The 13,897-nt window shown below is 41.4% G+C and overlaps 2 protein-coding genes across 15 annotated transcripts in view; one reads left to right on the top strand and one right to left on the bottom strand.

Moving 5' to 3' along the window:
- The window catches only part of ESCO1 (establishment of sister chromatid cohesion N-acetyltransferase 1), a 32,459-nt gene extending 25,659 nt beyond the window's left edge, over positions 1–6,800 (top strand). For 2 of the 5 annotated variants that reach the window (XM_061360476.1, XM_061360477.1), the window contains exons 9-12: positions 96–185; positions 2,301–2,444; positions 3,335–3,522; positions 5,810–6,800. In XM_061360476.1, coding sequence (XP_061216460.1) covers positions 96–185; positions 2,301–2,444; positions 3,335–3,522; positions 5,810–5,957 — 570 coding nt within the window. In that variant the 3' untranslated portion in view covers positions 5,958–6,800. Of the gene's footprint in view, positions 1–95; positions 234–2,300; positions 2,445–3,334; positions 3,523–5,809 lie in introns of those variants that run through there. The other 3 variants (XM_061360478.1, XR_009726540.1, XM_061360479.1) reach the window with 3 other exon arrangements.
- A 539-nt stretch (positions 6,801–7,339) lies between these two features.
- Positions 7,340–13,897, bottom strand: part of GREB1L (GREB1 like retinoic acid receptor coactivator) — a 140,153-nt gene continuing 133,595 nt past the window's right edge. For all 10 annotated transcript variants that reach the window (XM_061360465.1, XM_061360469.1, XM_061360468.1 and 7 more), the window contains 4 exons: positions 12,820–12,961; positions 11,708–11,908; positions 10,446–10,584; positions 7,340–10,045 (listed from right to left, as the gene is read on the bottom strand). In XM_061360465.1, coding sequence (XP_061216449.1) covers positions 9,882–10,045; positions 10,446–10,584; positions 11,708–11,908; positions 12,820–12,961 — 646 coding nt within the window. In that variant the 3' untranslated portion in view covers positions 7,340–9,881. The remainder of the gene's footprint in view (positions 10,046–10,445; positions 10,585–11,707; positions 11,909–12,819; positions 12,962–13,897) is intronic.

The following is a 13,897-nucleotide window of genomic DNA, read 5'->3' as shown; positions in this document are numbered from 1 at the left end:
TGTGCATAAACTCACTGTCTAGAACAATAATATGCAATTTCTGTTTGTAAAAGTACATCTTGTATATGGTTTAGATAAGTGTTTGTTTTATTTAGGGTTGGAAAAAGGAGAGAATTTTGGCTGAATATCCTGATGGAAAGATCATAATGGTTCTTCCTGATGACCCAAAGTATGCACTTAAAAAGGTATGGTGGAAAGGACTGGACTTGTATATCTCAGTTTGATATTTTCATGTAAGTAATGAGAATATTCATGGTAAAGTTTATATAATTTACCTGTGAACAGTTGAAGTTGGATTCAGAACTGCAGAGAGTCTGTAGCTTATTCCAGAAACAGGTCAGACATCTCACTCATATGCACTGCTGCTCTCTTCATAGAGGGTACGGGTCTGAGCAGGAGTGGAAGGCAGGGGTGGAAATAGCAGCAACCAGCTGATGGGTTTTTTTGTTTGTTTTGTTTTTGTTCTTTTTACTATGCTTGCTGAAGATCTGCTACATAGTTTATGTAATGTAAACTTCCTACTATATTTGAACAAACTGAAAAGTATTGACTTTATTGCACAGCACAAATACGGCATCATTCTCCAAAAGATTTTTGGGTAAAAACAGATTTAGGTAGAAAGTGACCTCAAAGTCATCTGGTCCATTCTCATGTCCAGAGCAGGATCAGCTCTGGTTGTGATCATCTGACAACTTTCTAAAGCTTCTGTCACTGCAAGTTTTTCTGACCTGTTCAGACTCTGTTACAGTGTTTCACTATCCATAACGTTAGGAAGCTTTCTCTCAATGTACAGTAGAATCTGTGTACTGCAATTTAAGCTCATTAATCATACTGTCATAGTGGTAGAAAACATCTGTCTTTTCTTCTTTGCAACAACTTTTATTTGTGCCTGAACAAATTCTTACTGTTTCACCCTAAGGAAATGGATGGAATGTGCTTTTTTTTTTATTTAATCTATTTTTAGTTTATACTCCTAAATAGTGTTTTATGGAACTCTGGCCATTGTCACACTGTCCTCTAGATTATTTCTGTTTGTGTCATGTCTCCTGTTTCTCTGTTAAAACTCTTTATCTAAATCTGGGCACAGTACTCTAGTGGAGACTCAGAGGAGCACGCTACTTCAGTGTCCTGCTGGCTAGCTTGTGTTCGTACATCTTAATATGTCATTACATTTGTTTTTTTCAGTAGCAATGGCATTGATTCTGTTCAGCTGGGGATTTGCTGTGGCTAACAGGTGCTTTTTTACAGCACTGCTGTCACAGGATCATAGAATGATTGAGGTTGGAAGGGACCTCTGGAAACTGAATTTGTGCTCAAGACAGCTCTTTCTGATGCAGTGCCTTAGTGAGTTTTCTTTAGGCTAACATAGAATTTTAAGTTACTGAATTGTAAAGGAAATTCTTTAGGTTTTTCAATATTTAATGCAGATAATTTTATTAGGTTTTGTTTCTCTGGTGGTATTATCTTTGGTTTAGTATGTTTTAATTGCATATTCACTTTTTTGCTAAAATGACTGAAGAAAAAATTACTTGAAAATACCTGAGTAGGGCAGAGGAAAGAAAGATGGTAGCAAAAGGAGTAATTTAGGATAGAGTTCTCTGTAGTACTGTGCACTTAAAGTTCAGAGAATTTACAGCTGTCACCACTGTGGATGACTGACTTCAAGACTGGTTACTTAGTGCTTCAAATTGGACTTGTCCTTAAAAGAATGGTACCTGGAGGTTATGTGAGAAAGTAGAGAGTAACCAATACCGTGTCTTTTAAAAGTTATTTTAAAAACAATTTTTAATACACTTTTCATTTGATCAGTAGTAACTTCATATATTCATAGCATTCCTAGTAATCCTAGGTTTGCTCGACTAATGTACCACATAGGAAAGGCCACCTTATTTTGGTCTCTCATGAGATGATAGGGGCTGATAGAGGCTGTTTCTTTGCCCAGTTGTAGATACAAGAATCCCTCAGTAAAATCTCGGCTCACGCGTAAGCTTTTATGTTCATGCTGGAGTTGATTATTTCTTCTGAACTTACTAACATTAAACATTATTTTGATTGAAGTTTGGACTTACTGGAAGCTGACTTAGAGGTCTCTACTCTTCCTATTTCCAGCTAGGTATTATTTAAGGAATATTTATGTGGAGCGATGTGTTGCAGGTTATGTAAGGTAATCCTTAACTTCTGGATTAGCTTTCAGTGTTCTAGAGAACTGCATGTTTTGAAAATGTGCAATGTTTATGTAAATTTATACAGATGTGCATTTACATGTGTTTCTTATACAGCATTTAAACTTATTTTGACAGGTTGAAGAAATTAGAGAAATGGTAGACAATGACTTGGGATTCCAGCAAGCTCCTCTCATGTGTTACTCTAGAACTAAAACTCTCCTTTTTATTTCTAATGACAAAAAAGTTATCGGCTGTTTAATTGCAGAACATATCCAGTGGGTAAGTGATTGAATTGGAGAAAGGCAGCCTGGGTCAGTGCTTCGTGACTCTGTTATTCAGACATGCTGAAGCTGTAGAATTACCTCAGAGTTTAAGTCTGGACATTTAGCAAATAAGTTTTCTGTGTATGCCTTTTCCACAGCAGAGTTTTTTGGTGGTAGACCATTCTGAAATGTAGTTACTTATTTTTGTATAGTTGACATTGAGCTGAGACGTGTATGGTGTCATACTTGGCTCAAATCTGCTCGTCAAAGAGCTTGCTACAGCTGAAGGGTGGAATTTTTCTTCCTCTGCTATTCGTGTGCTAGCTATGGCTCTCCTCTTGCTTGTTGACAAGCAGATTGATCTCCTAGCCCAGTGGATGAAAAAGTGGGTATTCTGTAGGATTGATTTGAATTGCCATGGGGTCAAACAGCTCCACAATGAACAGAAGGAGAGGGCAGAACTGTATAGTGGAGAGCAAGACAAGAAATCATAGTTTTTGCCATACTAAAAACTGATGTCAGAACGTCGTTGAATATTCTGTCTGTTCCCTTGTAAACTGTGGTGTTTTCCACCCTGCCTTGGGAGTAGCAGGTAAGAAGCAAAACAATCATAGTCAAAGTCAGAAGTGGACTCAAGCACTTGAATGCAAGTGGTTTTAAGAATTGGATTATTTGTTTCTCTTTCTTAAAATCAGATAAGCTTTAGGGGGTTTTTTGGTTTAATCTTTTATCATCTGTTCAAATTGTGAAACTATGAACAGAACCTGAGTCAGAAATGTATAGTCTTTTTGATATGGCATTTTAGCAAGTAAGTATTATTAATTAAAATAAATTGCACACAAATTATCTTGTTCAGTCATTAATGATGCTTTTATAAAGTGACAAATATTTTTATATCACCTGCAGGGCTATCGAGTTATAGAGGAGAAGGTTCCAGAAGTCAGTTCAGAAAATGAGAAAGTCATATTTGAAAGACAGAAAGCATGGTGCTGTTCCACTTCTCCAGAGCCTGCTATCTGCGGTATTAGTCGAATATGGGTATTCAGCATGATGCGTCGAAAGAAGATTGCTTCTCGAATGATAGAGTGTCTCAGGTAATGCCAGAGAAGTTCCTCATTTACCTATGTTTTAGATAGAACTCAGACCAAGACATTTATTGCTTTGTGTGTCTCAAGCCTGTATTTTTAAGCTGCTGGTGTTTTGAAGATGTAGATTTGAGTGCTGTTGACAGTTCCAGTATTGCATGGAGTTCTATGGCTGATGTTGGTATTCTGTGATAGCTTCTCTTTAACAGAAATCTTTCTGCTAAATGCAGTTGTAATGAGTCACCCCTACAGAATGTTGATGAACTTGGGTAAATTCCTCTGAGGTAATTATGAGTGAAGTTGATGTGACTGTCTTTGGTCAAAGTATGAGATTGCCCAAGTGTTAAGGACTGGGACCTAACCATTGGCTGAAATGTTTGCTCCTTAGAGGTAGAGAGCACAGAGACAAGTGCATCAAACCATTTGATGTAGTCTGGTGGCTTCCAACTGTGTTTTGGGGTGTTCTTTTCTGCTTTAGTCAGCTGCACTGAGCTTTTGAGATATTTTCAATTTTCATGGAGCTTTAGTAGCTAGTGATGAGAGTATTCAGCTGAATGCTAAGTGCTACATCCATAAAAAGACTCAAAAGAGTGACACTACTGTTTAGAGAGACATTAAAATATAGACTCTCCAAAATTTAGGTTTCTTCCACTGACATTTCCTAGAAGTTTAACCTCCTTTTCTTTGTAATGCCAAAAACTACGCAAATCTTGTTGCTGGGCTGTAAGGTTTGTGCCAGATGCTTGGCTAGCCCTATCTTGTTGGTGTCTGTGGCATGGATATTGCTTTGTCTGCCAGTCTTCCCCCCTCCTGGGTATTTGGAAAGCTTAGCAAAGCTATTCTGCTCTGCAGAATGCATCTTACCTGGCTGGGCAAACAACTAGAAAGTTCTTCCTGAATCATGTTCTGTCTGAACTATCAACTGTAAAGGTGTATTCAGCTAAGCACATTAACTTGATGATTTGGTTATATCTTACGCTGCATCTTACCTTTTGATGTGCTCTGGTGCTTCTTGGCTTTCCATTAGCTCATAGCTACATTAGTAGAAAACAGGTTCACCAAGAAGAGCTTTGTGTTAATTCTAGTGGTTTGTAGGAAGGACTGATGAGCTCTAGAATTGGTGTAAATAAGAGCCCAGAAGGCTGCAGAAGGCAAAGGAGAGGAGACTTGCTTTTTGATGGCAGTAAGTGGTTATGTCTGCTCAGCTGAGAGAAACTTCAGCGTAAATGTCTTTCATAGCAAAGGGTAGTTTAGACAGGATGATTCTGGCAGCTCAGTTCTGACTTCAGAATGTTGAAGGTGGCCTTGTCGACTTCTAAGTCTGTTTTGAGAACGTCTGCCCTGCTTCACTCAAGCTTTCACACCTGACCTGGAGTCATAAAACTTAAGTCTTAGGAACCTTGCAAAATCATCTTCCTAAATACACTAAAGAGAAGGGAATAAAGCTGGATTTTGTTCCTTCCCTCAAGATTTAATGGAAATACCCATAAGATCAAAGTTGCTGTGCAAGTACATGTAACTTTATTTTATAGGAAATAAAAGGATTAATTAACTTAATTGGGAGTTTCTTCTGTTTCCAAGGATGAAGGTCACCTCCTCCTTCCCCTGATCAAGGTCTCAAAGCTTGAGATCAGTTTTCTAACTTTGTTCACGCAGCCACCCAGGGAAGCTCAATGGCACCCTTGATTCTTTTTCTTCAAAGAGAATAAAACATACATAAAATATTTTCAGGAAGAAGCTAAGCAAACTGAGTCTTCGTTTTCATATAGTTATTACTGAAAGTGGGAATTATGCCTTGAGGTTGTGTTCTGGGATGTTCTCAATTAACCCAAGATGTGCTCACATCCAAATGTCAAGTGTTTCTTTCAGACAGGGGGCTTGCAATTTCATCAGGTCCTTTGAGCCCCCTCTATAAGCAGCCCAACTTGTGTTTCCGTTCCTAGTGACTGTAGTCATAGTCCCAGAAGTCTCTCTTCTATGAAGATGCAGTTGGACTGAATTCAAGCTTTGGTTTTTTCAACTCTGAAATTGAACTCTTGATGCAACTCACAAATAATTGCTCTATACAAATGTTTCTTCGAAAATGCCAAACCTTATAAAAACCCTTCCAGGACAAGTGAACCTCCTTGCCCTTTGGAAGGAGGAGATTGGTATAAATGGAGCGATCTCCTCTTAATAGAGCTTCTTTCTTTTGAATGTCCATGACAATTAACAGTTTGTGGTCTAATAGTATAAATATTCCTGTGTTATTGCCTGAGGGTAATGTCTTTCTCTTTTTTCTTCTCCTTTTAAACAGGAGCAACTTCATCTATGGCTCATACTTAAGTAAAGAAGAAATCGCTTTCTCTGACCCCACTCCTGATGGAAAACTCTTTGCAACACAGTACTGTGGCACCGGCCAGTTCCTGGTATACAACTTCCTCAATGGACAGCATCAGACTTAACTGCTCCCGAAGGAATTCTGTTTTTATCGGGAGACTTCTGCCAAACGCACTGAGTGGGTGCAGACCTTCAGCAGAAGCCAGGGCCATTTTTACTACAGTGAACTCAGGACTGGTAACAACCGGAAGGTTGTACTATTTTATTAAAATTGTAAACAATGCAGTAATAGGCTAACTTTGTTTTTCTAAAAGAAAGATATTTTATTAACTTTTGCAAAAGTTTGATTGTATTTTATCTAGTTAGTCATGTTTACATGCAGCAGAAAACTGTTCATAGTGGACTGTAAACTAATGCAAAGACTCTAGCCTCCTTGATGAGTACATGCTGAAGTTCTTAATGTGGTGATATACCAGTATGTGTCGGTGCTGTAGCACTGGTCTGTTACCACCCTTCCAGCAGGGGTTGCTGGCTGGACAGAGTTAGAGGATACACCCAATTGCCTTGAGGCAAGAAGCTTTCCAGTGCAGTCCCTGTGGGTGACAACCCTCAGAGACTGCATGATGGTTCCTGGGGTGCGTGCTGGGCCCAACTGGGTGTGAGGGAGCCTGTGAGGTGACAGCAGCATTGGAAACTTGTTCTACCCCACCTTGCCATTTCTCCCCCAGGTGAGCTGTAGGGTAAAAGGCAGAATGAAAGCCCCAGGGACTGATGTAATCATCTTTTTCCTTCAAGTTCTGTACTAGGTATATCCCTTTGTTAGTGGACTTCACTTTGATACTTGTCACTCGTTCAAAAATCTCCTCTTTTAAAGGGTTTGTATGTTGAAAAACTGCTGTGGCCTTTCTTGATCTGTACATAATGTAGATAGGTTAAAAATAAATACTTGATAGCTTTTTTTCAAGTTACTTTGGATGGTACTAAGTGTGAATGAATCTTTCTTACTTTTGCCTGTGAAATATTCCCTTAGCGGCTAATGGCAGCATGTGTTTTGAAGCAGTCTCTGGAGAACACAGAATTCCCTTTGTGACAGTGCACTTGCAGGTCAGTGCCCCAGGAGCCCAATGTCAGAACTTACAGTAAGGTGAGAGTAGATGCCTTCAGCCTTGAATAACAGCTTAAAACACTGATGAGAAAGGTTCAACTAAATTTAGACTTACTGTTTAATTTTGAAACCCATGTGCAGTGCAGGTATGCTTGTTCATGCTGTGCTGTCCTTAACCTTGGCCTACAGGTAAAGCAAAGAGCTCACACCACCTCCATATTGCTACTCAGAGTACTTACACCAGCAGTAGCAGAACAGTGGTGAATTGTCATTCTCAAGGGGGGCTGTGAGTAGACCCTGAAGGGCTTTGTTAAAAAAGTTATGCAGGTTCACCAACAATCCAATGGTGATCCTGCCTGGAGGGCTTGGAAAGCAGGTGCATGAGATAAGAGAGAGGCAGTCTTAACTGGTAACTTAATATATTCAAATTTAATGAAAGCACATTATAAACATACCATAGCCACAACTTCAGACAGTTTCAGTTCATAAACAATAACATGAGGTAGACTGACTAGTGAAGCTAAATTCACCAAGTTTTTGGTTAAGAAAACTTTACACTAGGAAAGCAACATTTTTAACCCTCTTCCAAAAGTTGCAAAAAGCAATTACATAAGTTAAGCAAAAAAGCATCTGCATATGATTCTTTAAATCTTAGTTTACATTCAGATTTAACCTGTGAATAGACAAGAACATCTACAGGTAAAGTATAACGCTGGCCAGTTGAATACATTCATAGGGATGGCCATGAGGGTGAGACTTAAAACCAAACTGGAATAGTGATGAGCTAGGTGTCAAATAATGCTGGAGCATGTGGGGGGGGACAAGCCTCCCCTTCCAGTGCTGGCTCAGGGCACCCTGGCCAGAGTATTATCGGAACTCCTCACTTCTACACAGGGGAGAGTTAAGGAGATGGGTTTACTATTAGTTGGTAAAGGCAGGCAAATACACTGCCTGACTGGCGGCGTTCTCAGCCTCAGGGACAATTTTGCACTGCTTCACCAGAGGGCTAACTCCTCGGAGTAGTTTCAGCACCTGGAATTTTAAGAACTTAGTGCAAACATCAAATAGACAAACAAAAAGGAAACCATTTGTGAACACGTAATACCTGACGCTTCTACACCATGCTAAGATATTGGGGTAGGCCCTAAGCCCTTCTGGCAAAACCAGAACTACTGGAATACATTCACGTGTGTATCAAAAGCTTCAAGAAGCATCTTTTATATTCCTCCTTCTTCCGAGTGTTAAAACAGGTAAGGCAGGCTGTGTCTGAAGGAAAATTAAAAATACATTTACAGAAATGGGTTGTCCATCAGAAATTTGCTAAATTTACAGCATCAGAGTGAAGCTACGTTAACACAGACATACGCAAACCATTTTCCTTTGGCCTCTGGCAAATATATTACGCTTTTTCATCTGTAAACATCTCTTTCCACAAGATAAAAAAAGTTGCTTAGTTAACACTATGCTTAAAAACCCACCAAGCATGACAACGTGCTAATTTCATTGCTTTCGGGGGAGTCAACTGATATTCCTGAAATGCTGTTCAGAACAGGCTGAGGTTTTATTTTTAATAAAGGGGTCACGATGTGCAGGAATATTTTTGTGCAGGATGATCATTTTTTCTGCATGGAAACCTCAGCAGGGTAGCTCATGCTAACAGGATGAACAGAAGGGTACTGTTAGAATTGAACCCTGCAGTCAAATGCTGCTGCACTGCATTCATTCCAGAATAACTTCACAAGGATCAGCAGTACGCCTGTAAGTAGAACAATGGGTGACTACAGCTACAACCACTATTTACAGAGGGTAACCAGAACAAAAAGGAAAGGCTGACACTGTCAGGTGGTGGATTCCAAGACCTTTGCTTCTGGACAGAATCTCTCCTGAGCAGTCCCAACCCTCCCCTGGCACCGTTGTGGGATACCTTCTGGTTCGCTCAGATCCAGCTTGGGCACATTGCCCTCCTTGCACGTCTCTTGGTATGCTGCTTCACAAATAGGTACAACTTGACGGACCCAGTCTTGCCGCTGCAGCCAGCTGGAGTTGAGCAAAAAGTACATGGCAAGTGAGCTGCATATGGCCCACCACTGAGGCACCAATGTACTGGAGGACTCATTTCCAGGTGCAAAGGAGGACAACCCACAGGTTTTCAGAATGCTTGAGGAGAGTGAGGAACGGTAGGCGAGTTGCTGGCGAGTTACTCTAACTGGGTGGGAGCAGCTATGAGGAGCCTTTTGCTTTGTCCCCAGAGCTGAGGAGGGGGTGCCTAAATGGGGTGACTAAGGTTGCTAAGGAGAACTGGGGTGCCCAGTGCCTGCCAAGCGTTTGCTGATTTGTTCAGGTTCAAGTAGTAAACTTCGAACACCTGTGGAAATTTTGCCAAGGACAGTTTCAATACATATACACAATTACAAATTTTCAGCTAACACTGCACAGAGAACAAGACTATTCCTTTTAATACAAATATCTATGTTATAGTGTAGTTTCAAAGCCCTGAGTATTCCTGTACCACAGCACGGAGCTGAAGAGACATGATGGGCTCTCCTCCATACAGCTTCAATAAATGCCACGTGCTCGGTTGCATTTCATGTAACATTCAAGCTAGCAGCTGCCCAGAGCAGCTTCTTCTTCCCCTACCTCAGCTGAGTATAAAAAGGATTCTTCTTCAACCGAATTATGTCCTCTTTTCAGATCCTACATCTTGGCTGGCTGCGTGATCAGGGTCAGCAGTTATGGCTGACATGAAAATAACTGGAATCCAGGATCCTTGAAATCATAACAGACGTGGTAATTTTAGCTTTAGAACTAAAGCCTACTTCAGAATTGTGGGGAATCCTTTCGAGCAGTCTAGATAAATATTGGTTGCACTTTGCTCCACAGTGATTGTACTTGTTTTTAAAAACAAAAAGTTCTTTCTTCTTTGTTAGCGGTGTCTTAGCGAAGCTTATATATGGCGTCCAGTAAGAAAATAGAGAGGTTCATCATCACTACTGTTAGCAGTTTGAAACTCATCTCGAAGTCGGAACTGCCACTCGTCCTCTAGCTCCAGCCGGACTATTGTCTGCCGTAAGGAGCTTCTGTCTTGACATATGACACACAAGGTGGCACCTTCAAGTGAAAAGCACGTGAGATTCTCAGGGTACAATAACAAGTCTCTGATTTTTTTCTCAGTAATTTTCCTAAGCTCTTTTAGAGAAATCTGGTCTGGTGGAAGTTGTCCCTTCCCATGGCAGGGGACGTTAATTAAGACTAGGTGATTGTTAAGGTCCTTTCCGACCCCAACCACCCTCTGATTCAATGACCTGCACTTACTACTGACAGGAACAGAAATTTAATACAGTCCCAAAGGAAACACTGCACCTATTTCTTTTGAAACCAAGGGCAGCGCTAACTGTGAAGGTTCCGGACCTGTTTAATGAAGCTGGTTATGCCTCTACCTTCCCTTTTTTCTCCGTGTTATTATTGGTCAGGAAGGCACCCAGACAGCTCAGCAAAGCCAGAAGATTACCTTTCAGAAACCTGAACCGCTTGAGGAGGTCTGCACCAACAAAGGAGTCGCAGAGATAGAGCAGCAGGCCGCTGAAGAACACCCCTTCGCAGTTGACGTTGACTGAGTGTGGGCGGGAACTAATATAGCATATCGCCACCTGAAACAGGAGAAAAGAAACGAAGTACTTCTGGGTGAGAAAGGATGACTAAGTGGAATGGAACATAACTTAGTGATAATAGGCAAGTCAGCTAGGGCTGGTCAAAACATAATCCAACGAGAATGCACTATTGAGCAAACTTCACCTGGGAAATAACACATGGGACAAGCTTCTAGATTCAGCGTGGCCACTGAAATATGTTGTTTCAGGGTCCTCTGTAATTCAGTTTGATTTTCTATATGAATTATAACAACTGTCAAGATTTTTGAGGTTGTTCTAATAAGGAGACATTTGCCACAGTAAGCAATTTCATGAGTACTGCCAACTGCTGAGACTTGAGCTCCTCCATGCTGGAACATGTCTTCTCTTGCTGACAGCAAGCATCACCTAAGTGGCTCCCAGCATTGGCGTGCTCCTGTGTTTCAGTGCTGTGATGGTTGTTCTGTATCAAAGGGTTTTTTTCCTGTATCTTGTCACTGACCTCCATAAAATTTCCCAGAACAAAGCCCTTTTAGGCTTTCATCCCACTTCAGAGTCAGTTCAAACTGGTTGCCCTACCTACAGACATCTAAGACATACTTGCATACTTTTCACTAGAAACCCAGGTTCATAAAAAGAAAGGCATCTGAAAGGAGAGCTGCATTACTACAGGTGAGCTTCACAATAATGAATCAAGGACTGTATCAGAAAATCTCAGCCAAACCAAGTTTGTTGCAAGGACAAATCAAACACAGATAATAAAAAGCTGTATGCTAGGAGAGTGACCTAAAAAATTGTGGGGATAGTTTTTGTACAGACTATGCAGCACACCAAGTTCTGTCAGGAACAGCATCACTGTGGGGGTTTTGCATCATATGAAATATTATTTCAGATAGATGTGTCCAATTTCTTTGCAAAGAACATCGAGCCATCACAGACCACTGGTCTCTACCCACACGAGCCAGCTAGGAGGCTTTATCACCAGCTGTTCCAGTGGAGTTAGTTCTCACTGTTTGAGAGCAGCCTTCAAACACTACCCTGGCTGCTGAGGGTTCGTAAAAAGACGGGGTTTTCAACACCAGAAGGATGCTGAAGTACAGGTTTGCATTGACTTGTCCCCATCATCCTTTCAAGTATTTTGTACCTCCAGCCCGATGTTCAGGTAGCAGTCAATGGCCAGTACCGGGTTCTTGAAGTTATGAACGGCCTTTGGGAAGAGTTTGTAGGTTGCATGTTGAAGGAATTTCTCCAGGAGGAACTGAGATGGGGCTGCCAACAAGGTATGCTCACTGTCAGGGGCGCAGACGTACTGAAGAGGCATTATTGGTGCCAGGCTGTCCGAAACCTGCAAGCAAAGGAAAGCCCCTTTTAACCCACCTACTCGGTGTACCTCCTCTGCAGGAGATCCTCTAGCTGGGGAAGGGATCCCCATGACATGGCAGGAAGAGAGAGAAAGCTGGGGGAAAGAATCGAAACTCCCCACTCAATTCTGACATAGCACCACAGCACAGAAATAAATGAACTCTTTGTTCTGTGGTTGCTAAGTACTTCTGTGGGTATCTGCCTGTCTGAAGAAGGGACATAAGATAGGGAGTTCAAACTGTCACAGCACCCTTCATCCTGCCTTACTCCTGGACACTACAGGAAATCAAATGACATCCTCCTTGTGTGGAGTCATCCACAGAAAAAGTTCTCTATGGTGCTCTCTCACAGGCCAGTCCATCGCTACAGGTTCCATTGCAACCACAAAAAAGAGGAAAATTCAGAAAATGACCTCCCAGAAACTCAAATCTGGGGTTCAGTCAGTTAAATTTGAAATGGGGAGGTCATGTTTTAAGAGGGATGGTGTGGGATGTCTTTAAAGCCAGCAGGAATACAAACTGTAAGATTCACAGATTAAAATCAACCCTTAGAAGTATGCTTCTGTATAAAGCTGGCAAAAGTGTAACGTGATCTTATATGTTATGAATACTTGTATTTCTCAGGTGGATTTCAGAAAGTTCCCATTTTCAATGCCCGTCCTCAGGTCTCTTCTTGTCAGCAAGTGCAAGGACTGAAAGTCACAAACCAGAAAACACTGGAAACCTGTGGCTGTGCTTAAATTTATAAACCCAGATCCAATACAACTTGCCAGTGGTATGTCAGCTGTCAAATAAACACCCAGTAAATCTAAAAAGCTAGAGAATTTGTTATTCCTAGGAGAAACAGGTCCTGATTTTGCCCTTTCCGTATGACAGAGCATAGACTCACACTCACCATGATTTTTGGCTTAACAACAAAGTCCTTTTGTCCTCCAACCTGAATATGTTTCTTCATGACACTGAAGTTGTTGAAGCGGCAGATGAGGAGGCCGCTGCTGTTCGTCCGCAGATTGAAATCTACATCTTCACAGAAATACCTAGACATTAAACACAAGATCATCACTCAACCAGCAGTGTGGCTGCTACGCGTGAACATTCACCCTACTGCTGCTGAAATGCACTGGAATGGGCTCAGCAGAGGCTTTTGGAGACTGTCTGATATGGGGCCTATACAAATTCTCTACACGGCTCTGAAGCCTCATTTCTTCAGTACAGAAAACCAGCGGTGGTCATCTTAAAGCCAAACAAATTGTCACTTTTCAGTGTGTCTGTATGCTTCTTCCCCATATACCAAGCCTGGCCAGCCCTCTCATCCTCATCATGGGCTGACATCAATCATTTCCTCCCCCCTTTCCTTTTCTCTCCCTTTTTTTTTTAGCACTTCTTTTAATAGATATTTTAGAAGTGAGAGTAGCTCTGCAGTGACCAAACTCCATTTTCTGAACAAGCTGGTTTTATATAAGTATTGATGAACTGGTATCAGGACAAATGTGGCTTTGGCAAATATTTGGCTACGGGAGACAAAGCATTTGAGAAGTAACATTTATCCTGTGCTATTTATGATGTAGTTGCTCACTTCTGTGGGCTGATTCCCATCTCATGATTCAGCTGACCAGAGAATGTAAAATCAAGAGCTCTAGAAGCCACGCCAGACCCCAGCTTATCACAGAACGGGTTGGGTTGGAAAGAACATTAAAGCTCTTCCAGTTCCAACCCCTTACCACAGGCAGGGACACCTTCCACTAGACCAGGTTGCTCCAAGCCCCATCCAACCTGGCCTTGAACACTGCCAAGGATGGGGCAGCCACAACTTCCCTGGGCAACTTCTTCCATTATCACACCACCCTCACAGTAAAGAACTTCTTCCCAATATCTAATCTAAATCTCCCCTCTTTCAGTTTAAAGCCATTTCTCCTTGTCCTGTCACTATATGCCCTTGTCCTAAATTTTTTATAGGCCCTCTTTAGGTACTG

The sequence above is a fragment of the Neopsephotus bourkii genome, unplaced genomic scaffold (assembly GCF_033783945.1).
Source record: "Neopsephotus bourkii isolate Nb327-2 ecotype Australia unplaced genomic scaffold, CSIRO-AGI_Nbou_v1 NB_1027, whole genome shotgun sequence".
NCBI lineage: Eukaryota > Metazoa > Chordata > Aves > Psittaciformes > Psittacidae > Neopsephotus > Neopsephotus bourkii.
Note: the sequence above shows the minus strand (reverse complement) of the source record. Positions and strands in the feature narration are given on the sequence as shown.